The 26,474-nt window shown below is 55.2% G+C and overlaps 1 protein-coding gene across 1 annotated transcript; it reads right to left on the reverse strand.

Moving 5' to 3' along the window:
* Nucleotides 1–2,732: 2,732 nt before the first annotated feature.
* Nucleotides 2,733–10,035, reverse strand: LOC137152265 (C-type lectin BpLec-like). The gene is made up of 6 exons (XM_067546806.1): nucleotides 10,025–10,035; nucleotides 8,629–8,705; nucleotides 7,012–7,109; nucleotides 5,225–5,365; nucleotides 3,961–4,075; nucleotides 2,733–3,030 (listed from the first exon to the last, which is right to left on the reverse strand). The coding sequence occupies exons 2-6, from the start codon at nucleotides 8,693–8,695 to the stop codon at nucleotides 2,963–2,965; spliced, it is 489 nt and encodes a 162-aa protein (XP_067402907.1). The 5' UTR covers nucleotides 8,696–8,705; nucleotides 10,025–10,035; the 3' UTR covers nucleotides 2,733–2,962.
* Between the last annotated feature and the right edge of the window lie 16,439 nt (nucleotides 10,036–26,474).

Raw genomic sequence — 26,474 nt, forward strand, 5'->3', positions numbered from 1 at the left:
ATTACCAACTGGGTGTGGGGGGGTCGAAGTCCGGTCGTCCCACTCCACACGATACAGTCGGTCATGGCGCAGTTCAAACTGTGGCCACTGGGCGGCCCGCTAGGGGTCAGCCACCACCCCATCTATGTCAGCCAGTTGGTCATAGGTGCGGCTGAGAGTGAGGCCTTCCCGCTGGACCCGACAAAAGGCATCCCCCGGCTCCCATGAGTCAATCTGGTCCATTCCTGCCAGTGGGATCTCTCCTTCTTGGGTCCCCGTGTCTCCGGGGGGTTCCAGGATGGGACCCAAATGGTTGTCTTTGGTGTGGGGCTCCTGGTGGTCTGGGGCCTCTGCCTCTGGGGTCCCCTTGCTTGGGCCTACTTGGCAGCCTACCCTCTGTAGGACCTCTGCAAGATCTGGCCAGTCCCGGCCTAAAATAACAGGGTACGGGAGGCGAGGCACCAGCCCCACTAGAAGCACCCGGGTGCCCTGCTCAATGGTCAGGGAGACAGAAAGTGTGGGGTAGAACTTCAGATCTCCATGGATGCATCGAAGGCCGACCTGCCCAAGGACCTGTCCGTCCTCGGGGACCAGCCCCCTCAGAATGAGGGTCTGGCCACACCCCGTGTCATCCATGGCCTCCAATGTCTCCCTGCTACGCTGACGGTGATCATGACTTTCAGGGTAGTTGGGCCCCGGGCTCACCCCTCTGTGGCGTAGACCAGGCCGAAGCTGCAGTCCATCACCGGGCACTGGTGTCGCAGATGTCCCATCTGGCCACGTGTAAAACAGGGGCCCACGTTTCTGGGGGCCTCCCAGACCCGATCTTTCGAGTCCGCACTCAGTGCCCCTGGGGGGTCCAAGGGCCGCCCAGGCCTGGGACAGACTGCGGCCTGGCTCTTGGATCCGGCGGGGCTGGACAGCCCGCAAAGCCTGGTGTGGGGCTTTCCCTCCAGGGCTCGTCTGCCCGGGCCAGGGGCCGGTTGGAGTAGCCAGCCTCTCTGCAGCCAAGAAGTCTTCCATCAGCTTCATCACTCACGTTTTTTCCTAGGTAGGCAGAATGTGCAAGAATTGCTCCAGCACCACCTTCTCCACCCCGGCAGGCATCCTTGAGTCCCTGTACCACGGCACGAGGATGGGCCCCGGGTGAGGTATGCCTTCTCCCGGATCCAGCCCTGGAAGGTTTCGGGGTTGAAGTCCAGAGCGTACAAAATAGCGGCCTTCATGGCCTGATAGTCTCACGCCTCGTCATCGGCCAGGGCCCGGTAGGCCGCCTGGGGAACTCCCGTCAGGTATGGGGCCAAAAGGACAGTTCATTGGTCCGGGGCGCAACCCGCAGCGGAGGCTCCCCATTCAAATGTGGTCAGGGAGGCCTGAGGGTCGATGTCAGGCACCAACTTTGTAAGGTGCAGTTGTGGCAGGGCCGTGGGCAGGGATCGACCCCGGGGTTCATCCAGGCCAGCCGGTTTAGGCAGCAGGGCACCCAGCTGCTGCACACGTTGTCTTTGCAGCTCCTGCTGCTTGTTCACCAAGTCCCGGGTTAATTGTTGCTGCAGCGTGCCCAGCATGCCCAGCAGCTGCTGTTGTTGCTGTAGCTGGGCCGCTTGCTGATGTTGCTGGTGGTCGGCCCACCGCTTCCTGAATTTGCCGAAATCCATGGTTTCTTGGCTCGCCGGTATCTAGCGGCCGGTGAATTGTTCAAGGGGGCAGCCCCCTTTCGTTAGGGGTTAGATACCCGCATTCTCCACCACCTGTAGGCTGGTGGCACGGTCCAGCTGGGGCATCGCAACCCCTTCTTGGGCCCAGGATCTGAGGAAGGCCACAGCACCTTGATCTAGGGAAATAAGTTCCCAGCTTAGGAGTCTTTAACCCCGTCCCGCAGGGGGGGCAGGCTTTCCTGGCAGTCTGTAGCCCTCTGGCCCTGACGTAGGGCAGAGCTGGTACGACACCCACGACCCACGGCCTTCCAACAGGCAGGGCGGGTGAGCAGTCTATGGCCCCCAGTCCTCAGGCAGGGCGGGGAAGGCAGAGTGGTCTTTAGCCCCTGGCTCTCAAGCGGGGCTAGCAAGCACACGCAGTCTATAGCCCCCGGCCCTCAAACCGGGCGGGGCAGACAAGCAGTCTGTTGCACTCGACCCTCAAGCAGGCAGGCAAGGTACACAGTTTACAGATCTCAAGCCGGGCGGGGCTGGTGCAATAGTCAATAGCCCCTGGCCCTCAAAGGGGCGGGGCAGGAAAGATAGTCTAGAGCCCCCGGTCTTGTAGGCAGGCGGGGCCAGTAAAAGTCGGGGTCCTCTGGGAATGCTCAGAGGAGCCAAACACTGCCGAGGTGTCTAGGGAAGGGGGTGGGGGATGTTCCCGGCTGACGCAGGAGGCCTCCAGCAGAGCTGGGAATGAACCCAGGAGTCCTGGCTCAGTCTGTTTTGTTTCTGCTCTTGTTCTGCAAGGTGTGCGCGGTGCATTGCAGGCGGTCTAGACACGTCCCTCCCTGGAGCGCTGGGATGGGGACAGGAGGGGGCAGCGCACAGGGAGAGGCAGAGGGAGCGGTATGAACGGGCCCTGCCTCGGGTACCAGTTCCCCCTGCTATTACCAGAAGGCCAGGCCCTCCTCATTCCTCGTTTGTTCCCTTTCCTCCCCCTGGAAGGCAGCTCTGGGGTGCTGAGGCCGGAGTCAGGCGACCCATGGACCAGTCTGTGGCAGAGTCAGGAACAAGAGAGAGGAGACACACACAGAGCTGAATGCTGCAGGGAAAGTTTATTGTCAGGTCACTGTGCTGGGATGGATGAGAAGAGGAGAGGGTGGGTGTGACAGAGAGCGACGGGGCAGAGCGGAGCTGCAGTGACAGGGATTAACACAGCGATGCTTTGCAGAATGGACTTTGTACCCGGGGACACAGGAGCTGGTCTGCCAGGGAGCTGGTGGGACCCGATTCACTCACAGCCCAGGCGCTGGGAGCCGCCAAGTGCAGGCGAGCTGCCTTTCCTAGGGGCTGTGCTTACAAAGGAAAGAGAACTTGTCTTCACAGGGATAATCGTCCCATTTCTGGAAATCTAGAAAGAAAACCAGAAAAGACCCGTGGGGTGGGGCAGGCTGGGCTGTTCCTGCCATGCAGTGACCCCTCCCCTGCCCCGTTCCAGCCCCTCGGAGAAGATCCCAGCTCCGGTGCAGGGCCCCGAGGCAGAGGAGGGTGGGTTGAGCCCCGAGCACCCCAGGTGGGGGCAGCCCCATCCTGCAAAGAGACACCGAGGCTCAGTGTGAAAGGGGAGACGGCTGGTCCATGTGCTACTGCTCTTACCTCCCCTACCCCACGTGCCCCCCACACCAGCCAGCGGGCAGAGGAGAGCGAGAACCCGGGACCGGGGGCACCCGCTCAGGAACTGGGCTGCTGCCTCCCTCCGTGCTGAGTGAGCTGGCCCCACAGCCAGGCACCCCTCCAGGTCCTGCACGCCGGGGTCTGGCTACACCCACAGCAACATCTGTCCCCGGGCGGGCTCAGCCGCCAGTCACAGGGTGTGTGCGAATGCTTGTGAGTAACACAACCCCGTGAGAGGGAGCAAATGCAGCTCCGGTCCCAAATCAGTGTGTGGATCCCTGTTTGCACAGTTCTGCCTGCTCGACACCCTGCTGCCGTGGAGTAGGGGTGCAACAGCCGCTCAGAGCTGTTCAAAGCTCAGCACAGCCCCCCTCTGGGCCAGGGTGTGCGTGTGTGTGAGTGTGTTTGCGTGTGCGACTATCTGTTCTGCCTGGCACTGGGGCAGGCACAGACTGACCCAGGATCTGGGAAGCAGGACGTTTCCCAGCTGAGAGAAGGGGTTCTCTCCTGACTGCCCTCCCAGGATGGGGCTGGGGAGAGGGAGGAGCAAGGATCTACACTCCAGAGCGCGCTGGGGCCAGCCCGGATCAGTATCTCAGCCCCTGTGAGGTCGGAGGCTGCCAGGGCCCCTCGGGAAGGAGCATGTGGGGCTGAGTCCCCTGCTTACCTGCATAATGAGATAACACTACGCAGTGTTCCTTTTTCTTTGGACCATCAGGCTGCCCGTTATCCCAAGCCTTGAAGTTCACCAGGGATTCATCTGTCCATCTCCAGGTTAGATTCTGCAGAGACAAAGCAGAGGAGAGACCCTGTAAACCCCAGATTACACAGCTCGAGAGATGCGCCGGAGACAGAGGGGCCATGGGCAGGGCCTGGGGAGAGGCTGGCCCAGCTCACACCGACCATTGATATTCAGTGTCAGCGCTAGCAACCAGGGCGACGTTTCCTGACAGCTGAAGTTACACCAGGACCTGCCCCAGGCCTTGACAGCATGAAAACAGCAAGTGAGGGGAGAGTCTCCAGCCCCCCTGCTCTGCCATCCCCACATCGCTGAGAGCAGCGCACCCCACATGCCCTGAGCTTTCCACGTCCGTCTCCAGCACAGCCCGCCAGGCGACGCCTGCGGCTCCATCCCAGGCGCTGTCCCAGGGAACCGTGCTGCTGCCTCCTCCTCTCATGTCTGCTGGCGATGCGACGCTGCCCTGAACCCAGCCCCATGGAGCGTTACTCTGCTCCCCACAGGAGAGGCCCCCCCGGGCGGCGCTGGCCTGCAGAGCCTGGCTCTCAGCTGGGCTGTCCCAGGACCAACCCAGAACCGCTGTGGCTCGCCTTGACTGTAACTGTTCATGCCTCTGCACCTCGGGGGATCTGCTGCTTCCCCGTCCTGCCAGCCCCGTAGCCTGTGCCTGCTGGTTCCTGGGACCCTCCAGGCTCCCCTTAGACCTCACCACTGTGGTGCCCCTGGGCAGGTGATCCCCACCTGATGTAGCTCAGACTCCGGAGGGAAAACACCCAAATGACAGCGCTGCCAGGCGTTGCTGCCCTGGCATTGTTCGCTGCCTGCGTGGCCGCCCCTTTCCCCAGGCCCTCGTCTAGACATTTGCTCTGCGTGGGGCCGGGATCGGGGCCGGGGCCGGCTCTAGTACTGGACCTGCCCAGTCTGAGCACAGGGGCCGGTTGGGTGGGTCGCGTGGCGCTAGCAGAACAAACACACACATTAATAATAGCGGTTTGTGCCCTGCCCCGGGCGTGTGGGGCTGATCCTGGGACGCACACACGGACAGTTGTAGCCCGTTCTCACCCCCGTGCGATGGAAATCCTCTCTCGTGGCACCCGCGCCCCCAGAACAGCACCGAGCAGAGAAACAGAATCCAGGGGCTTGGGGAGAAGCGGCTGCCAGGCGCAGAGCAGAGCGGGTCCGGGGCACTCACCTGGTCAAGATGCCAGAGTCCGATCCAGACGGGACTGGTCTTCTTGTGGTGCCTCTTGACATAATGGGCCAGTATATCATTTTCTCCAGCGCTGTGAATGGAGGCGAGATGGGCCCCATGCCCGTTGCGCTGGCACTCAGCCTGGGACAAGAAGAGACAAGCCAGTTACCCCATTGCTCCACTGCAGGGAGCAGCAGGAGAGAGTCCAGCCCTGCTCTGGGGCGCTGCCTCCCCCGGCAGCAAGGGCTGTGAGGACAGGACCGCGGTTTAGCGCCTCTCCCCACCCCCAGCAGCAATGGGGGGAGTGGGTAGAACTGCCTCCCTCCCTCTGCACCTCCACGCCCCCCAGCACACCCGGCCCAGACACACACCCACCCTGGCCCTGCTGGCATCACCGAATCGCTGGGGGTACCAGCCCCTGGCTCTGCGCTGGGCCCTGGCCTGCCCTGGGCCATGGGGCTGTCAGACACACCTGCTGTCATGCTGTGATGAGATCACAGGTGTGGCTAGGGCGACCAGCTGTGCCAAGTTGATGGGGACAGTCCCGATATTCGGGGCTTTGTCTGATACAGGCGTCTGTTACCCTGCCCCCCACCCCGTCCCGGTTTTCCCCACGTGCTGTCCGGTCACCCCGGCGTGGCTGACAAAGGTCACTGTGCTGAGCCAAGGGACTTGGGCTGTGGAAGGTGCTTGGGGGCTTGTCCACGTGGCATCCTGGCTGAGAATGTGCAACCCTCGGACTATCGGCGCGGAGCAGGGAGGTGGTGATACGTGTGTACACGGCCTTCGTGAGACCAGCTGTCTCACTGGTTACATTGTGGGGGGCATTTAACAAATGGGTTAACATCAATATGTCAAAATCATCACAATTCATGTGAGATAGGCCATGCTCTGTAATACGAGTCAGGAACACGCCCTTCCTGAGCCGGGCGCCAGAGGGAGGCTTGACCCCACCTTGGCCAGGCCGTCCCTGCTGGCGTCCCAGTGAGACCCGGCTCGTGCCAAGCGTGTCAGGTCCAGAGGAGATCGTGCCCGCACTGATGTAGGCGAGGTTTGATTGGCTCCCCCTGCTCAGGGCACGTGATTTGCACAGGCTCCGTATCTGCAGGAGCACACCTAGGTGCTGAGCATGACCGGAAACCATCCGTCTGGCTGGTGCTGGGCACACATCACCTGAGTGGTAACTGCAGGGCAATGAAATGTTGTCCTGCTGTGTGAACAAACGGCAGCAGAGCTGTGCTGAGCCTGGCTGATGAAAGATTCACTCTCCTGCCAACAGACTGAACAACGGAGGCGTTTGTCTGCTAGACGCTGGCAGAGCTGGGCTGGGGGGTCTCCTGGTCAGACTGCACCAGCTGGGACAGGGCTTCTCTCCAGCCTGGCTTGACTGACTGAGAGCTGAAAACTCAGTGCCTGCGAGAGGGGCAGTGTTGCCTTTGGGGCGCCCAGGGACAGTGTGTGATTTCCCAGCTGACTGGGGGGCTCGAGCTGGTTTGGTTGCAGCAATGACAGGAACCCCTAGACCTAGAACCCGGCCCTGGCTGCTGCCGGCTCTGTCTGGCAGAGGGTGACATTTACATTATATTCTGCCCCGCAGCCTGGCCAGGGCAGGGCCGTGCCCTCAGCAGCTGGTTCCCAGGGCTCTGCCCGGGGCAGGGTTAAATGTGCCAGCGCTCGGCTCCCAGCACAGCCCAGCCCAGCCCAGCCCAGCCCAGCTCACTTACTCCCATCCCCCAGCCTCCAGCTGCAGCCAGAGCCCCTGAGCCCCGCTGCCCCCAGCCTCTCACCTTAGCCTCCATCCAGGTTTTCTCTTGGGAGAAGTATCCATAGAAGCTGCCTTGGAAGGAGAGCCATTCCCTGGGACAGGACGCCTCTTGTGCCTGGACTGAGAGAGCAGGTGCTAGGGGTCAATGGTGGGGACCGGCCGGCACGGTTAGCGGCTGTTTCAGAAGCACAGCCTTGGCTTTCCCATTAGGATGAATAACACGGGGGCCCATTTGGGGCTGTGTCTGGCTGGCATGACCCTTCAGATCCTAGTGCTGCAGGCTAAAGCTGGGTTTCCCCGGGTATGCCACCAGTACCACATTGGCAGAACGAAGCCCCCAGAATCCAGCCCTGAGCCGGAGATCCCAGCAGGACAGAGCCTCTGGGTTTGAATAGGGTACGGGATCCTTTACCCATGGTGCTCAGGGGCAGGGCAGGAGCCAGTGCACTGGAAGGGACCTCAGGAGGTATCTAGTCCAACCCCTGCTCAGAGCAGGACCAACCCCAACTAAACCGTCCCAGCCAGTGCTTTGTCAAGCTGGGCCTTAAAAACCTCTAAGGATGAAGGTATCTTCATCAGTGATTTAGAGTGTGGCATAAATAGTACACTTACAACGTTTGCGGATGATACCGAGCTGGGAGGACAGGATTAAAATTCAAAATGATCTGGACACACTGGAGAAATGGTCTGAAGTAAATAGGATGAAATTCAAAACGGGCAAATGCAAAGTGCTGCACTTAGGAAGGAACAACCAGCTGCACACACACACTGCAAGGGACATGACTGCCCAGGAAGGAGATCTGTGGAAAGGGATCTGGGGTTAGTGGATCACAAGCTAAATACGAGTCAAGAGTGTAAAACTACTGCATAAAAAGCAGACATCCTTCTGGGATGTATGAGCTGGAGTGTTGTACACAAGACACCAGAAATAATTCTTCCGCTCTGCTCTGCAGTGATTTGGCCTCAGCTGGAGTTTTGTGTCCAGTGCTGGAGCCACATTTCAGGAAAGATGTGGAGAAACTGGAAATAGTCCAGAGAAGAGCAACGAGAATGATTAAAGGTCTAGAAAACACGACCCGTGAGGGAAGATGGAAAAACCTGGGTGTGTTTGGTCTGGAGAAGAGAAGACGGGTGGAGGTGGGGCCATGAGAACAGTTTCCAAGGACATAAGAAGTGGTTACAAGGAGGGAGAAGAATTGTCTGCTTAACCTCTACAGAACAAGGGGCAATGGGCTTAAACTGCAGGAAGGGCGGTGTGGGCTGGGCATTAGGAGAAACTTCCCACCTGTCAGGCAGTGAAGCCCTGGAACAAACTGCTGGGGAGGTTGTGGAATCTCTGTCCGGGGGTTTAAAAGCAGCTCAGACAAACCCCTGCCAGGGCTGGGCTAGTTATCACTAAGACCAGCCTCATCTGCAAGGGCCTGGACTAGACGAGCTAACGAGGTCCCTTCCAGCCCTACAGCTCTGTGATGCTCAGGGCAGGGGCACAGTGCGTCGGGCTCCCCCAGGGCAGTGACCCCAGCAGCAGGAGACGGGCCGTGACTCTGGGAGCACCGAGGAAAATGAATTCACTTCCCAATTCCCACCACGGCCAACAGTGCCCGGGGCTCCAGCTCCGAGGGGCCGGGCAGGGACTCACCTGTCAGCGAGGGGTCAAAGATCACGCAGCCGAGGAGGCAGAGGCTGACGTAGGCGACTGGCCCCATCTCGCTTCTCCTGGAGGGAAACACACAAGGGAGATGGGGTCAGGAGAGCCAGAGCAACCCCCAGAGTGACACCCCCATCACCTCAGGGGGCATTTCCCAGGGGAGGAGCTTCGAAGCTGGGCTGGTTGCTAAGGGGCCTGGCTCGGCTGGAAAGGCCCCGAGAGGGATCCTGTCCCCCAGCTCAGAGCCCCTGTGGGGCACGGGAGCTGCCCGAGGAAGGACTGGGACAGAGATGGCCCCATGGACTCACACGGGGCAAGGCCAGCCATGGGTCCCGTCCCGGGGCTGGGCTGCCCCCGAGTGCCCAGCACCCAGCGCGGAGGGAGGAATGTGGGGAGGGGGCAGGAACTCACGTGTCTGTCTGTGTCTGTCTGTCTGTGTCTGGGCGGCTGGTCCAGAGCGCTGGGGATTGCAGTTCAGCCTGTGCTGGGAGCTGGTCCCCGGAGGGGGTTTATAGCCCTGCAGTGGGAGGGGTCGGGGGAGGAAGAAGTAGGAGGGTGAATGTGGAAATGGGACCCGATATGACAATTCAGTCCCGTGCTGACACAGCACAGAGATGCAATCTGCCACCTGCTTCCGCACAGCTTCCTGCTGCCCCTGAGCTCCCTGGGGGGTGGCGGGGCAAGCGTCACTGCTGCAGAGTCCCAGCCTGGCTCTGGGGAGGGGGCGCTGGGGCAGGCGCTGGGGCAGACGGACGGCCCAGAGGGCACATGGGGCAGGGTTCCTGCAGACAGGGCGTGAGGGAGGTCACAGCAACGGGTTAACTCCCTGCCAGTGACACCCCAGCACCACCCATCCCTCTGCCTGAGAAGCCAGCCAGCTGTGAGCAACCTGCACCCCCAGCCCTGCCCTGGGCCCCTGCCCCGAGTGGCTCCTGCGGCAGGAATCGGTCTGACGCCGTGTGCTGTAAATTGGGGTCTCTCCCCGTTCACTTGACTTCGCTGACGACGGCAGGTGGGGAGTGGGCGGGTGACCCAAACCGTGCAGTAATGGCACCAGGCAGCCCCTGGGTGCCAACGGGCCGTGAGCCAGGGCTGCTGTTACAGACCGTGCTGGGAAGAGGCCTGTGGACTCAGGGTCTGTTACCCAGGGACTCGCACACCAGGCTGAATGGCGCTGAGCCAAAGGTCTGCCAGGGGCTGGGGCCTGCTGGGAGCTGGGTTTTCACAGCGTCACAGCAGGTAAAGCCAGAAGGACCATGGTGATCATCTAGTCTGACCCCTGCGTCACGTGGGGCAGAGACCCACCCAGGGAGATCTGTAGCACACCCAGAGCTTCTGGATTCACTAGAGCAGAGCTGTAGAATGGAGCAGCCCCACCGTCACTGACCTGCCACCAATTCTTCTGTCACTGCTAACGTCTCCGGCAATGGTTTTAGATTTTCTTTCAGATCAGTGATAAAGACACTGGCTGTCTTTGGGCTGAGAACTGATGGGAAGCCCCCGTACAAATACCCTGTGGGAGGCTGATTCCCCTTGACAATTCCCTTGTGAGATCTACCAGTGAACCAGTTCTTGCTGTGTTCAGTGTGGGCTGCATGGAGGTTTGATGTTGTGGGAGGTTTTCAATGAGAACGTCCAGCAGGACTGAGCCAGTCGCCGTACACAGTCTGAGTCCAGCACGTCAGTGCAGTTACCGTTATCAACCACACCTGTCATCTTAGCACCACCCCGGGCTGAGCGCCAGGAATTGTGCTGCCAGGCCTTGCTTGGTTACCAATGGCAACCCAGACCAGCCTTTCCATGATGTGCCCATGACCAGTGTCAGGCTCACTGGTGTCTAGGTACCCAGGGCACCCATCTCCCTCCCTAAATATTGGCACAACATTCGCTTTCCTCCAGGAGGTTCCCCAGTGTTTCAACATTTCTTAAAAATCAACGTTAGTGCTTCAGACAGCACCTTGGCCATGTCTTTTAGTACTCTTGGGTGCCAATTATCCAGCCCTGCTGGATTAGAAACTATTCTCTTTAACAGTTGCGATTTAACACTTTATCCAGTAACAGAGGTCGGGGGCTGATTGAATTATCCAGACAGGCCAGGCCCTGCTGCCTGGCACTGGGGGCTCTGAGGGCCGATCTCTGGGACAGGTTCAAGGACCGGCCAGCCACATTCAGGCTGCTGCACAGCACCAGGTACGACTGACCACAGGGTCCTGCTGTCCCACCTCCCAGACGTAGCAGGGGGCAGGGGATTGCGTCAGCCTTGGCCGACGGCTGCTGTGTGGGGTGAGGCTGCTGCTGGCTTCTGCCTTTATGTGTAGTTGTGCAGTTAAACAATTGTGCAAGGCACCCAGGGTTTAGGAAAAGCAAATACTCTGCTAAGGTTTGTGATGCTGGCAGAGTAGGTGCCAGCCCGTGCCAAGGCCACAGGCCTCACTGGACACTGAGAAATGCAGAGCTGGAACCGTCAGGTTCACCATGTCTCAGTGTTGTTAACGTAAGTGTTAGATGTATAAGAATGTGTTCAGTGTTTAGACTTCATGAGATGCTGGGAGGATGCTGCATAGATTAATCTTACCTCCAGCACCGGAACCCCATGTGACCAGCCTGTATAAATTGTTTGCACTGTAATCCTCTGTGATTGCATAAGGGCCAGTCTACACTACAAAATTAAGTCGACCTAAATTACATTGACATCGACAGTGGGAGCTGACCTGGTGTGTGAAGACAGAGGCAAAAAAGCATTGAATTCTTCAACTTTTTCCACCTCATAGAATCATAGAATATTAGAGTTGGAAGGGACCTCAGGAGGTCATCTAGTCCAACCCCCTGCTCAAAGCAGCACTAACCTCAGCTATATCATCCCAACCAGGACTTTGTCAAGCCTCAGCTTAAAAACCTCTAAGGATGGAGATTCCACCACCTCCCTAGGTAACCCATTCCAGTGCTTCACCACCCTCCTAGTAAAAAACTTTTTCCTAATGTCCAACCTAGACCTCCCGCCCTGCAACTTGAGACCATTGCTCCTTGTTCTGTCGTATTTAGGGAGGGAGATGGGTGCCCTGGGTAACTAGACACCAGTGAGCCTGACACTGGTCATGGGCACATCATGGAAAGGCTGGTCTGGGTTGCCATTGGTAACCAAGCAAGGCCTGGCAGCACAATTCCTGGCAATCAGCCCGGGGTGGTGCTAAGATGACAGGTGTGGTTTATAACGATAACTGCACTGACGTGCTGTACTCAGACTGTGCACGGTGATTGGCTCAGTCCTGCTGGACATTCTCATTGAAAACTTCCCACAACATCAAATTGCCCATGCAGCCCATACCTGGACCCAACTAAACCATCCCAGCCAGGGCTTTGTGAAGCTGGGCCTTAAAATCTCTAAAGATGGAGATTCCACCACCTCCCTAGGTAACCCATTCCAGTGCTTCACCACCCTCCTAGGGAAAAAGGTTTTCCTAATATCTGACCTAGATCTTCCCCCCTGCAACTTTAGACCGTTGCTCCTTGTTCTGTCATCTGCCACCACCGAGAACAGCCTAGCTCCATCCTCCCTAGAACCCCCTTTCAGGTAGTTAAAGGCTGCTATCAAATCCCCCCTCATTCTTCTCTTCTGCAGACTAAACAAGCCTAGTTCCCTCAGCCTCTCCTCATAAGTCTTGTGCTCCAGCCCCCTCATCATTTTTGTTACCCTCCGCTGGACTCTCTCCAATTTGTCCACATCCTTTTTGTAGTGGGGGGCCCAAAACTGGACACAATACTGCAAATGCGGCCTCACCAATGCCGAATAGAGGGGAATAATCACTTCCCGTGACCTGCTGGCAATGCTCCTACTAATGTAGCCCAATATGCTATTAGCCTTCTTGACAACCAGGGCACACTGCTGACTCATATCCAGCTTTTTATCCACCGTTACCTCCAGATACTTTTCTGCAGAGCTGCTGCCCAGCTCGTTGGTCCCCAGTCTATAGCTGTGCATGGGATTCTTCCTTCCTAAGTGGAGGACTCTGCACTTTTCTTTGTTGAACCTCATTAGATTTCTTTTGGCCCAATCCTCCAGTTTGTTTAGGTCACTCTGTATCCTATCCCTACCCTCCAGTGTATCTACCACTCCCCCCAGCTTAGTGTCGTCCGCAAACTTGCTGAGGGTGCAATCTACCCCATCCTCCAGATCATTAATAAAGATGTTGAAGAAAACCGGCCCCAGGACCGACCGCTGGGGAACTCCGCTTGTGACCGGCTGCCAGCTAGACATGGAGCCATTGATCACTACTCGTTGAGCCCTATGCTCTAGCCAGTTCTCTATCCATTTTATAGTCCATTCATCCAACCCATACTTCTTTAACTTGCTGATAAGAATACTGTGTGAGACAGTATCAAAAGCTTTGCTAAAGTCAAGGTATATCACATCCACCGCCTTCCCTACATCCACAGAGCCAGTCACCTCATCATAGAAAGCAATCAGGTTGGTCAGGCGTGACTTTCCCTTGGTGAATCCGTGTTGACTGTTCCTGATCACCTTCCTCTCTTCCAAGTGCCTTAAAATGGATTCCTTAAGGACCTGCTCCATGATTTTTGCAGGGATTGAGGTGAGGCTGACCGGTCTGTAGTTCCCTGGATCCTCTTTCCTCCCTTTTTTGAAAATGGTTATAGGTTGTCTATAGGTTGTCTCCCCCATTCTGTAAGGGGCCCACACTTTCCATGACTTTCTTCTTGTTGCTAACATACCTGCAGAAACCCTTCACGTCCCTTGCTAGCTGCAACTCCAATTGTGCCTTGGCCTTCCTGATTACACTCCTGCATGCTCAAATGGTATTTTTATTCTCCCTTGTCATCTGACCAAGCTTCCACTTCGTGTAAGCTTCCTCTTTGTCTTTAAGTTCACCAAAGACTTCTTTGTGAAGCCAAGCTGGTTGCTTGCCATATTTGCTATTCTTTCTGCACATCAGGATGGTTTGTTCCTGCGCCCTCAGTAAGGTTTCTTTCACATACAGTGTATTATACACAGTGTTGTCGTAGCAGTGTTGTGTCTCTCTAAGTATATTATAACGCCACTGTTACTTGTATCTACCAAACTCGTGATGGAAATCAGTTTTTTGACAGGAACTATTTTTCATAAAATCAGGTTCATTGGCGGTGTTTATATTCCTGTCCTTTAATTCTTGATCAGTTGAATCCTGTATCTGCTTTTCCATTATTTCATCTGGCGTTGCTGTCAGACTCACTGGGCTATAGTTATCTGGGTCATCTTGCTTGCCCTTTTTAAATATTGGGACAACATTCGCATCCAGTTTTCTGGAACATCCATGATATTCCAAGTTGAATTGAACATTAACATCAATGTGCAAGAGATCTTCTCAGCCAACTCTTTTAGAACTCTTGTGTAGAAGTTCTCTGGCCTTGCTGATTTAAAAATGGACTGGAAAATACTTCACCATCCTCCTGTGATATGAGTACATCTTCCTGCATCTTTACTAATACAGAGCAGTAATATTTATCCACCGCTGCTGTCTTTTCTGCATCATTAGTAACGATGTTACCATCTCCATGTCGGAAAGGGCCTGTACCCTCTGACCAGATGCCCATCTGACACCTGAGTCCCAGTATGGTCCTCAAACTGGGTGAAGATCAGCTGAATTCTCTGTCCACACTTACTAATTTGGAGCCACTGTTGACCCTGCTGGTCTTTTTCAGAGGGTTAAAGGACGTAGCTCCTTGCTTGCTACCAAAAGGTTACCTAGCAGGTGTGTCCCCTGTAGCTGTCCGTCCACTCCTCCACAGGCAGGTTCCTTGGTAGCTGGCTCGCTGAGTACGATGATAATTTGGTACGTCTAGCTGAGCTGAATGTCTCCTGGCTCTTTCCCCTCGTGGTCACTACTCACCAGTCTACGTCTTCAGTGTCTACTCTCTCCAGTTCCCGTATAGATGATCCTTCCTCGTGGGTGTCTGTGACAGGCATTTCTGAAGGTGGGTAGCCAACACGTCTCCATTTTCTCAGACGAGGCGCAGAGCTGAAACTCGCACTTCTAGAGCACGTCTCTTCTCCTGCTGGCTGGCCAGAAAACTGTCTTCCGGCATAAAGAAAAGCCTAGCGCAGCCAAGGCAGATCTCAGCAGTTGTTGCCTTGTCGTCCATGTCTGCTCTCTGGTGAGAGCCGTACCTACAGCAGAAGGAATCACACTCCCTCTGAAATTCCTGTTTGCTGCTCCTGCTCATATGACACCTGTCTGCTCAGCTCCACCCCTGGCTAATGGGAGGGATCATCCACTCGCAGCCTTCCAACACTGCTGCTGTTCAAAGACCTGCAGACCCCCCAGGTGGCCCTGACTGAGACACACGCACACAGATCTGTCTCATGGGGCCTGAGCAGAGCTCCCCAGCCCAGCCTCACAACTCTCATGGAAAACAAACAAACGACAGAGAAACCAAATACACCGTGACCACGAATCTCTGGATGCCAGCTGGCAGAGGGCTGTGGGGCACACAGGGATATGGTGCTCCCTTGGGTTACCAACAGAGCATCGTGTAAGGTCTGTACTGCCAGCCTGTGTCATGCTGGTCGTCATAATCATAGCGAGATGTATGTACAGAGGATGGGTGAGGAGTTCTGTGTCTATACCGAAAATGATGTTCCCGAGCTCTGTAGTTAAAAGCGGGTCACTCCTGGGTACAATATCTGTAGACAAACTCCTCCAGACCGGGGGTGAGAGCCTCCCATCTCAGCGTGGGCTATTGCATCGGTTCCCAACCTGTGGTCCGCGGACCCTGGTGATTCGCGAGGCTCCTACAGGGGGTCCATGGAAAAGAAAAATAAGAACATCCTCAGCAAGGAAATGGGCCACGAAATGTTTGGAGGATGGAAAGGGGTCCGCACACTCGAGCAGGCTGGGAACCGCTGGGCTATCATGTGGTGTATGTCATACACTGGGACTCTCTTAGCATCCAGACCCGTGGTAAGGAAGAACTGGTGAAGGGCACAGAAGGAAATTAACAGGGCGAGGTACAGAGCAGGGGGCGCGGCAGAACCCTATTGTCAGGTGCACAACAAAGGTCTGTTCTGGTATCTTCAGAGGTGCAGAAAGGCAGCTTGGCATTCCCTCAGTCTGTGCGGACAGGCTGCCAGCGGGCTTGATGCTCAGCAGAAATATACAGACAACTGAACGTTCAGCCCCAGCCGGGCTCGGCCGGCTGCCTTCTCACACAGGCAAGCCTGAGCTATAATGCCATGTCCCATGTCTGGCCTCGGACTCCTGTGTCTTCCTCCAGCACAGTCTAGGCTGGCACCGTGCTCTGCCGTCCCAGGAATTCAGGCAGGCTGCCATCCCTCGGTGGCTCCTGATCATTCTGCAGGCTGCAGGCTCACCTCAGGCACAGACCACTTCCTCCTCTGCCCTGCTAGCCTTCTACCAGGCCACTTCCCAGACACAGATCGCACCCTACACTTTCTCCTCTCCCCTGCTGACCTCTCTCTTCTTTTCAGGCCCTCCCCACCTGCAATCAGGGACAGACGGCTCCCCTGTGTCCACACCCTATGCCATCGTAATGATGTTTGTGCAAGGTGTGCCTTGTGAGGTATCATTTGAAAACTCATAATCTGCTGGTCATTATTGTACTGATAAAATGTGGGCAGCAACCTTGTATGTCAAGTTATAAGAGGCCACAGTTCGGGGCTGGTAGCACAGGTTTCAAACAGGCCAGTCTCAAACAAACGAATGTGTGTTCTGCTTCATTTGAATTTAAGCAGCAAACAGAGTCATCAAGCAAGCAAGGGTTCAAAGGGTGCTCAGAGAGGCGAGAAGAAAGCAGCAGGGAACATCCCTCCCTATCGACGTTTTGTCTCCTAAATCTCAGCTGAAAATGCTTTTTTAGGAGGGGGACTGACACTGTAAAAAAGAGGGAAAACACAGCAAGAGAGGCGCCGCTCCTCCCTGCCCATCACATTCACAGCGCCAGCAGGGACAAAGGAAGCATTTGTTTAATACGGGGAGAAGGTCGGTCAGTGGGACTGCTGAGAGCATGGGGTGAGACAACTTTGCTTTGAATGTAACATAGTTCGTTAAGTTAGACACTAGTGGCGTTTTTCTCTTCGTTTTTCTTGTAAGCATTTCTGACTTCTATCTCTCCTGACTTGCACTCACCTGAAAGCTCTCTTGCTACAATTAATAAACACGTGTTGTTGTTTTATCTGATCCAGTGTGTTTGAGCTGATGTATTCTGGAAACTCCATTTGGGGCAGCAAGTAATGAGCATATCAGTTCTATTGCAGGAATGAGAGACATTCAATAGTTTGCATTGCCCAGGAGAGGGCTGGGCAGGATAGGACGTCCATTTCTGGGGGGAGCTCCACGGCTGGGGGGCGTGTTGGGGTCACCCTGCAGTACAGCCGAGGCTGGTGAAATCCAAGATGTGGCTACAGCTGGGCGTGATTACATGCTGGAGGCTGTTTGTGAGCAGTCCAGGCTGGGGGCTCCAGCAGCATGGCAGTGTAAAGCGCAGCCCAGCTAAGAGGGCAGGAGTGACACAGCCACTCGTTTTTCTGGACTGTACCTGATATGTCACTGTTGATCCCTCAACATTTTTGGCCCCTTTGTGGGCTTCAAACCCAGCACAAGACAAAACCACAGGCGGAGAAGGAGCCAGTCCCTGGCCCAGTGAAGGAGCGCTTCTGGCCAGCCGCTCATGGGGTTAACCCCCGCAAACATTCCCAGTCCCAGATGCAACCCCAGGAGCTGCCGCCTTACAGGGTTCAGGCTGTACACTGCAAGCTCATTTACATTTGTCTGTCAGTTTATCAAAGAGATTGATACGCACCAGCTCTGTCACTCTGTGAGGTCTCTGCACAAACTCAGCCCACATGCACCGTTTTAGATAAAACAAACAAATCAATTATTGCCGACAGCAAGATTTCAAGTGCTTGTAAATCAGAATAATATTCAATCAAGGATTTGGTCATAATTAACTAACAGAATAAATCAGATACTAAATTAAACTTAATATTTCAGTGGCTTTTCAGACCTGGATGTCAGCTTCCCAGGCAGGTTGGCTGAGGGAACTCGCCCTGTGCCCCTGCTGCCCAGCCAGGCTCTGAGCTGGTTGTGAGCCGTGGGCAGATGGCTGGAAGGGCCGACCCATTACATCTAGGACTCCCTGCCCAGCGGACTTAGCTGGGACCAGCCGCTCCCTGAGATTGCCCAGGCTCAGCGCTGTGTGTGACCTCTGGCCGAGCTCTTGGGGCGACATGGTCGCGTCCCAGGTGAATCCACACAGTCACTGGGTCCCCTCTGGGGCTGGCGTTGGAGGGTGCAGCTCGAAACGCCTCTTGCAGGGTCTGAGCGTCCCCTGCTGTGAGTTAGGAGCAGGTTGCACCTCCGCTCCCACTCAGGGCAGTGGGTGCGCTGCAGTGATCTGCCCACAATTTATTAAGCAGCAATCAATAAAAATAAAGAAAGGATGAGAGAGGTATAAGGAAAACACCCAATGCCACCCCCTGGCCCGGAGACCCCACACAGCGTCTCTGGGGTGTCAGGGACGTTCACAGCCTGCATCTTGTAGCCTATAGGACTAGCCTGCTTCCTTGCACAGATCTACCTTTCCTTATAGATTTAAGTGTTGTTGTTTTATTGTAATACAGTCCTAGATTCAGACTGAAGTGTTATAGCTGCAATGCAGGTACCTCAGAGACCACACCCTGTGTGAACGCGAAGGCAGGTATCATACATACGTTCGGGACCTGTGGCCCAGCTAAGTAAGGATGAGTTAAAGGATAAGACACAGATGGTTATAGCCTTTACCCTAGATACGTCAGGAGGTATCAAGACGGGGGGGCTGGCTGTCTTAGGTTACGCCCCGAGTAAACGTCACAGATACACCACAGAGCCCACAAAAAGGGCCAGAAATAACAGAGGTGAGATAAGCGAACCCTCTGGAACCGTCTGCAAAGGACATGGATCTGTCATTAATACGCACACACCTGCCAGCCTATAGAATAAGTGCACCCTGATAATTTGGGGGTGAAGAAGCCAAGCTTGGACGTCGAAGGACCCATATTGGTCAGGGTATAAAAAGGGGCACATCGTGTTACTTGGGCGTGATCACCAGCTCCTGCTGCTGTTAGCTGGTATTTGTGAAAATCTTTTGTTCTTCGTTTATACGGAGTGTTCTTTGTGTTCTTAGTCTTAGCCTTGTAGCTCTTCGCCCTCGAGTACTGCCCGGCTCTGCACCCCTCCACTCGAGAGCTGAGCAACCACACATCTCTCTCAGCCAGGTGAGCAGGGAAGGGGGTGAGTGTATTAATGCAAAGCATCCCGTAGATCTATATCTATATCACAGGCGTCTCTGGAATCAGACTGTAATCCTACCCATTAGCCGTTTGATTATTCATTTTCTTTTAATCCGTCATTGAATCCTTCTTTTCATGTTATCTCAATAAAATCTCATAGAATTGTACAGATTCAGCTGTCAGTGTGAGCATTCCTGTCGTGCACCCCAGGGAGTCCCTGTAAAAAGTCTTCTGGAGCCTGATTCCAGGACTAGAACCTTGTTATCTTCTGATCAGAGCAGACTGGCGGGCCTATAACCCCATTCAAATGACTAAACGCCCCAAAATCAGGGAACAGATTGATGATCCAGGCAGGAGACTCCGCGAGTGTGTGACAGGAATTCTAGGTGTTTCCAGGCACTTGGGAGCCTCCCCTGAGGTAAATTGAGCTAGAGAGCAAACGAGAGAGCAAAAAGGCTGTGGGTGTATGAGTCTGGTAGGCTGCCTTAAACACCGGAACCTGGATTTCCTGTGCCTGTTTCTTGGCAGTGGTCCCAGAAGTGTTTCCTGTTCTTCACTGCACTGTAGCATCTGTTTATGAGCAGCAATTAATCTTCCAAGAGAAAGTTGTACTGTTTAAAGTGATACACACGTGTAAGGGGCTTTGGAGTGTAGAAGGACTATTGATATGATCTGGAGGATGGGGTAAATTGCACCCTCAGCAAGTTTGCAGATGACACTAAACTGGGGGGAGTGGTAGATACCCTGGAAGGTAGGGATAGGATACAGAAGGACCTAAACAAACTGTAGGATTGGGCCAAAAGAAATCTGATGAGGTTTAACATGGACAAGTGCAGAGTCCTCCACTTAGGACGGAAGAATCCCATGCACAGCTACAGACTGGGGACCGACGAGCTAGGCAGCAGTTCTGCAGAAAAAGACCTAGGGGTAACAGTGGATAAGAAGCTGGATATGAGTCAGCAGTGTGCCCTGGTTGCCAAGAAGGCTAATAGCATATTGGGCTGCATTAGTAGGAGAATTGCCAACAGATCACAGGAAGTGATTATTCCCCTGTATTCAGCATTGGTGAGGCCGCATTTGGAGTATTGTGTCCAGTTTTGGGCCCTCCACTGCAAAAAGGATGTGGACAAGTTGGAGAGAGTCCAGCAGAGGACAACAAAAATGATGAGGGGGCTGGAGCACAAGACTTATGAGAAGAGGCTGAGGGAACTGGGCTTGTTTAGTCTACAGAAGAGAAGAATGAGGGGGGATTTGATAGCAGCCTTTAACTACCTGAAAGGGGGTTCCAGGGAGGATGGAGCTAGGCTGTTCTCAGTGGTGGCAGATGACAGAACAAGGAGCAACGGTCTCAAGTTGCAGTGGGGTAGGTCTAGGTTGGACATTAGGAAAAAGTTTTTCACTAGGAGTGTGGTGAAGCACTGTAATGGGTTACCTAGGGAGGTGGTGGAATCTCCATCTTTAGAGGTTTTTAAGCTGCTGTTTGACAAAGCCCTGGCTGGGATGATTTAGCTGAGGTTAGTCCTGCTCTGAGCAGGGGGTTGGACTAGATACCTCCTGAGGTCCCTTCAAACTCTATGATTCTATGATATTGAGGTCCCAGAAGTATAAGTAATTGCAGCAGCACCGGGGCCCAGTGACCCACACTTTGAGATGGCGGGGAATTGATTTTCATTTTGTTTAAGCTGCCAGAAAGACCACAGTATTTTCAGTCCCTACAACTCTCCCGGGCTGTGCCCAGCTTACGCCGGCTGTTTGGTAGGTCCCGACTGGGTAAGGCCTCTCGATCAGCTAAGAGCATGGGAAGAGAAGGGAACTCGCACCCACCCTTCTGTTGGTTTTTATGGGATTTATCTGAAGTAACTGAAGTAAATTGTTGACACCGGGCAGGGGTGTTAATTCTGCTTTTGTTATCAAAGGGAACCCTTCAGATTTAGAGTTGGAGATTTTAAAGTTTAGAATATAGTCATGTGACAGGGCCAGACTTGATGGCTACAGGAGAGTAGTGGAGGGGATCTATATTAGCCCCAGGATTAACAAATCCCCGTTCCCTGGGTGATCCAGCTGGGGCTATTCAAGGGCAATTAGGCCAGCTGAGGCCAATCAAGGAGCTTGCCCCATCAGTTAAACGCCTCCCTGTCAGGCAGACGGGGGCAGCTGGAAGGGAGTTAGGAGGAGAAGCAGAGCGGAGCGGAGGAGAGCTGCTACAGGACTCGGAGCAACCACTGCCACATACCACAACCGCAAAAGGTACCAGAGACATAAGGGGGTACCCGTCTGGCCATGGCCAGGGATCCAAGGCACAGGCCTGAGGGAGAACCCTTCCGCACCCAGTTCCAGGAAGTGGACTGCAAGCAGTGGGGCCAAGGATAGGCGACCCAGGGAAGGGAGTAAATCACGGACTGGGCAGTTTGGAGACTACTCCACACAGGGTCATAGTCGTAGCCGAAGAGGGCACAGTACCCATGAAAGGGCTGAACAAGCTGCCCTCGTCACAGTGGTGTGAGTAGTGGGATTGGTGCCCAGCATCTGAGAGAGAGACACAAAAATCAAAGCAAAAAGACACGAGGGGAGAGGGGAATTTTCTTTTCCTCCGTTCACCATAATGGAAGACGTGGTAAAGGCCCTCGTACAGGCCACAGCAGCCCAGCAAGACAGCACCAGGGCCCAGATGGCCACCCAACAGGAATCTGCGCGGCTTCAGCAGGAGACCAACCAGTTGCTGATCAACCAGGCCAACCAGGATCGGGCTCTCTTGCGAGAGGTGGTGGCCCACTGAAGACCCTGACCCCCGAGGCCCCGGGATCTGATGGAACATGCACACTACGGGCCACCAGGTATTTACAGAAGATGACAGCTGAGGATGGTGTCGAGGCATACCTCCTTGCCTTTGAGTTGATAGCTGCACGCGAGGCTTGGAGAAGCCCAAAAGGCCTACTATGACCTACCTACAGCAGCGGCAGCCTACTATCGCCAACTGAAAACGGAGATCCTGGCTCGATCAGGAGTGACTGCGGCTGTGCGGGCCCAGAGGTACCACGACTGGAGGTATCAGGAAGGCAAGGCCCCGCGCTCGCAGCTGTTTGATCCTGCCCACCTTGCCCAGAAGTGGCTGCAGCCGGAGATCCACTGACCAGAGAAAATCCTAGAAATTCTCGTGATCGACCGGTACATGAGGGGGTTACCATCAGACCTCCGCGCTTGGGTAGGGCAGAACGACTTCTCGTCCTATGATGAGTTAGTGGCCCTAGTAGAACAATGGGTAATGGCCAGAGGCCTTTCCCAGTCAGCCAGAGAGGGCTTGCCCCAGGGCAAACGACCGATCCCAGTTTCTGAAGCCCAGACCACCAAGAGCTCGGGGAAGACCAGGTGGAGGACGAGGGAGACGGAGGGCCCACCAGAGGCTACTAAGGGAGGGGGCCACCTGGGCAGGGAGAATGGGGGCCAACTCCCTAGCCCTAAGGACAAAGTGGTACCCCGAGCCCCCTCCCGGTGCTATCCATTGTTGAGTGGGGGCACATAGCAGCCCAATGGCCCAATGCAGAGGAGCCCATGCAGTGTAACCTGGGGCATTGGGCAGACTCCTGCAGCCTAATCCAGCTTGTGGGGGTGGCATTAACCCCACATAGGTATACAAGTAAATGGTAAATGGAGTCAAGACTATGGCATTGGCAGACTCTGGGAGTGCCATCACCCTCATTTCAGGGAAATTTGTGAAACGTAGCCAACTATTACAAGCCAAGCGCATGGGGGTAATGTGCATCCAAGGGGCGGTTAGCTATTACCCAACCGTCCCAGTGAATATTGAGGCTCAGGGAGGGGTCACAAGGGTGATGGCAGGGGCGGTTCCCCGGCTCCCGTATCCTGTCCTCATAGGAAGAGACTTTCCAGGGTTTGGAACTCTACTTCCCCCGGAAGGCTCGGAAGAGGAGGGCCCTGAGTCTACTGGACTAGCTCCCCCTGATAGCCACCCCCCGATATTCTCCAAGTTCGCCCCGGATATATTTCTGGCCCCTGGGATGGGCTGAAAGACCAGGGCAGAGAGGAGGGCCTCTAAGGCTCTGGGTACCAGGTTCTTGTCCCAGGGCATAAAACCTGCCTCGGTAGGTAGGCTGACCAGGGCCACAGTTAGAGAAGCTGCCCCGAGAGAGGAAGGGCCCGAAGCAGGCCCCGAGCTAGATCTCCCCACCCCAGAGTAAAGGGCAGAGTCGGGCCTACCAGAGCTGGGACAACTAAGCCCAGTACGAGAGAACTTCGGCCGTGATCAGGCCGAAGACCCCAGATATAACAATGCCCAAGCAGAAGTGGCAGAGATAGAGGGGGTGCCCGTAGAGGGAAAAACCCGGGGACCAGGGCCATACTTCATGATGAGAGGGGACTTGCTGTATCAGGTCACGGAGGTGAATGGAGAGAAGATACCACAGCTCCTGGTGCCCCAGAAGCACCAATGGGCCATGCTGAACTTGGCCCACAGCCACCTCTTTGGAGGACATTTAGGCGTGGAGAAAACCCTGGTCCGGATCCTGAGGTGGTTCTTTTGGCCCGGTGTACATGAAGAGGTTCAGCGCTATTGTGCAAGCTGCCCCGAGTGCCAGCTACATAGTCCCCAGCCCCACTTCAGGGCCCCTTTGTTGCCCCTCCCCATCATCGAAGTCCCGTTCGAGCAGATCGCCATGGATCTGGTGGGTCCCTTGGAAAAGACGACCTGGGGGCACCAGTTCATCCTCGTTGTCCTCAACTATGCCACCAGGTATCCGGAAGCCGTTCCCCTGCGGAATACTACCTCTAAGGTGATCGTGACAGAGTTGGTGACGATTTTTTCCCGGGTGGGGCTACCCACAGAAGTATTGACGGACCAGGGGACCCCATTTATGTCCAAACTGATGAGGACTTATGCACTCTGCTTCATGTACAGACCCTACGAACGTCCATTTACCACCCACAGACCGACGGCCTTGTGGAAAGGTTCAATAGGACTCTCAAGGCCATAATAAGGAAGGTGGTGAGTCGAGATGGCAAAGAGTGGGATGCCTTGCTGCCGTATCTCATGTTCGCCATCCAGGAGGTTCCCCAGGCCTCCACAGGGTTCTCCCCCTTCGAACTCCTGTATGGACGCCACCCCTGGGGTATCCTGGACATCATCAGGGAAATTTGGGAAGGGGAGGCCACCCCAGGGTGGAATGTAATCGACCACGTGCTCCAGATGAGGGACCGAATAGCTCGAGTCACCCCCATTGTACAGGAACATTTAGAGAAAGCCCAGGGGGCCCAACGGGTCAACTATAACCGCCAAGCTGTGGTTCGGCGATTTCAGCCGGGAGACCAGGTGATGATACTGGTACCCACTGTGGAAAGTAAGCTACTGGCCCAGTGGTAGGAGCCCTATGAAGTGATTGAGCCTGTGGGGGAAACCAACTACAAGATATGACAGCCAGGGTGCCGCAAGCAGGAACAAATCTACCATATCAACTTATTGAAACCCTGGAAGGCCAGAGAAGTATATATGACCCTACCCCAGACAGTAGAACCACCTGAGCAAGTGAGGATATCCCCTGACCTAACGCCGAATCAAAAGGCCGAGGCGTCAGAGATGGTAGAATGAAATCAAGATGTCTTTTCGACTAAGCCGGGTCAGACAACGAAGTTTTTCATCAGATCATCACAACTCCTGGGGCCAGGGTCACGATGAATCCCTACAGAGTTCCAGAGGCTAAGAGGAAGGAAATTAAGGCAGAGGTAGAAAAGATGTTGGAGCTGGGGGTCATAGAGGAATCTCATAGCCAGTGGACTAGCCCAATCATGCTGGTGCCTAAGACTGATGGAACTATGTGGTTCTGCAATTACATTCGCCGACTGAACGAGGTTTCACAGTTCTATGCATACCCCATGCCCCGTATAGATGAACTCATGGACCACTTGGGCAAGGCCTGGTTCCTGACCACCCTCGGTTTGACCAAGGGGTATTGGCAAATCCCTCTAGCCAAGGAGGCAAAGGCAAAAACCGCTTTCTCCACGCCAGACGGGCTGTTCCAATACACTGTCCTCCCCTTCGGACTACATGGAGCCCCCGCCACCTTCTAGCACCTGATGGACAAGCTGCTACAGCCCCATGCTGAATATGCTGCGGCGTACCTGGACGATGTGGTCATCCACACCCCAGACTGGGAAACCCACCTAAAGATGGTGGAAGGAGTCTTGAACACCCTGAGACAGGCTGGCCTTACCGCAAATCCCGCCAAGTGTGCCATAGGACTTGCCAAGGCTAGGTACCTCGGATACGTCGTAGGGCGGGGTGTGGTACGGCCTCAACTAAGCAAGCTGGAAACAATCCAGAACTGGCCCTGGCCTAATCGAAAGAAGCAGGTCCGGGCCTTCTTAGGGCTGGTGGGGTACTACCGGCGATTTATCCCCCACTTCGCCTCCAGAGCCAGTCTGCTGACCGACCTGATAAAGGCCCGCGGCCCAGACATGGTGCGATGGATCCCCGAGGCGGAAGACACCTTCAGAGACTTACGGACTGCCCTCTGCAGTGACCCCATACTTCTCACCTCAGACTTTACAAAAGAATTTATTTTGCAAACAGATGCCTCTGAAGTAGGCCTGGGAGCAGTCTTGTCACAGATGGTAGGGGATGAGGAGCACCCGATAATGTACCTCAGCCGAAAACTTCTCCAGAGAGCAGAGATATGCGGTCGTAGAAAAGGAATGCCTCACCGTCAAGTGGACTATGGACGCCCTCCGTTATTACCTGTTGGGACGCCACTTTACCCTCGTGTCCGACCATGCATCCCTCCAGTGGATGCAAAGGAACAGGGAGAAAAATGCCTGCATGACCAGCTGGTTCTTGTCCCTCCAGCCCTTCCAATTCATGATACAACACAGGGCTGGTAGTCGCCATGGAAATGCGGATGGCTTGTCCCAGGTTCACTGCATGTCGTCCCATGTTGCCCAACCAGGTGGGATTGAACGAGGGGGAGGATGTGTGACAGGGCCAGACCTGATGGCTACAGGAGAGTAGTGGAGGGGATCTATATTAGCCCCAGGATTAACAAATCCCTGTTCTCTGGGTGATCCAGCTGGGGCTACTCAAGCGCAATTAGGCCAATTAGGCCAGCTGAGGCCAATCAAGGAGCTTGCCCAGCAGTTAAAAGCCTCCCTGTCAGGCAGACGGGGGCAGCTGGAAGGGAGTTAGGAGGAGAAGCAGAGCGGAGCAGAGGAGAGGTGCTACAGGACTTGGAGCAACCACTGCCACATACCACAACCGCAAAAGGTACCAGAGACATAAGGGGGTACCCGTCCGGCCATGGCCAGGGATCCAAGGCACAGGCCTGAGGGAGAACCCCTCCCCACCCAGTTCCAGGAAGTGGACTGCAAGCAGTGGGGCCAAGGATAGGCGACCCAGGGAAGGGAATAAATCACGGACTGGGCAGTTTGGAGATTCCTCCACACAGGGTCCCTGGGTCAGGGCCTGGGGCAGAGGGTGGGACCAGGCCCTCCCCCTGCTCCCACCCAGGCATATCATAGTCGTAGCTGAAGAGGGCACAGTACCCACGAAAGGGCT

This window comes from Emydura macquarii, unplaced genomic scaffold, assembly GCF_026122565.2.
Source record: "Emydura macquarii macquarii isolate MOO-44397 ecotype Brisbane River unplaced genomic scaffold, CSIRO-AGI_Emac_v2 contig_1148, whole genome shotgun sequence".
In the NCBI taxonomy this organism is placed as follows: Eukaryota; Metazoa; Chordata; order Testudines; family Chelidae; genus Emydura; species Emydura macquarii.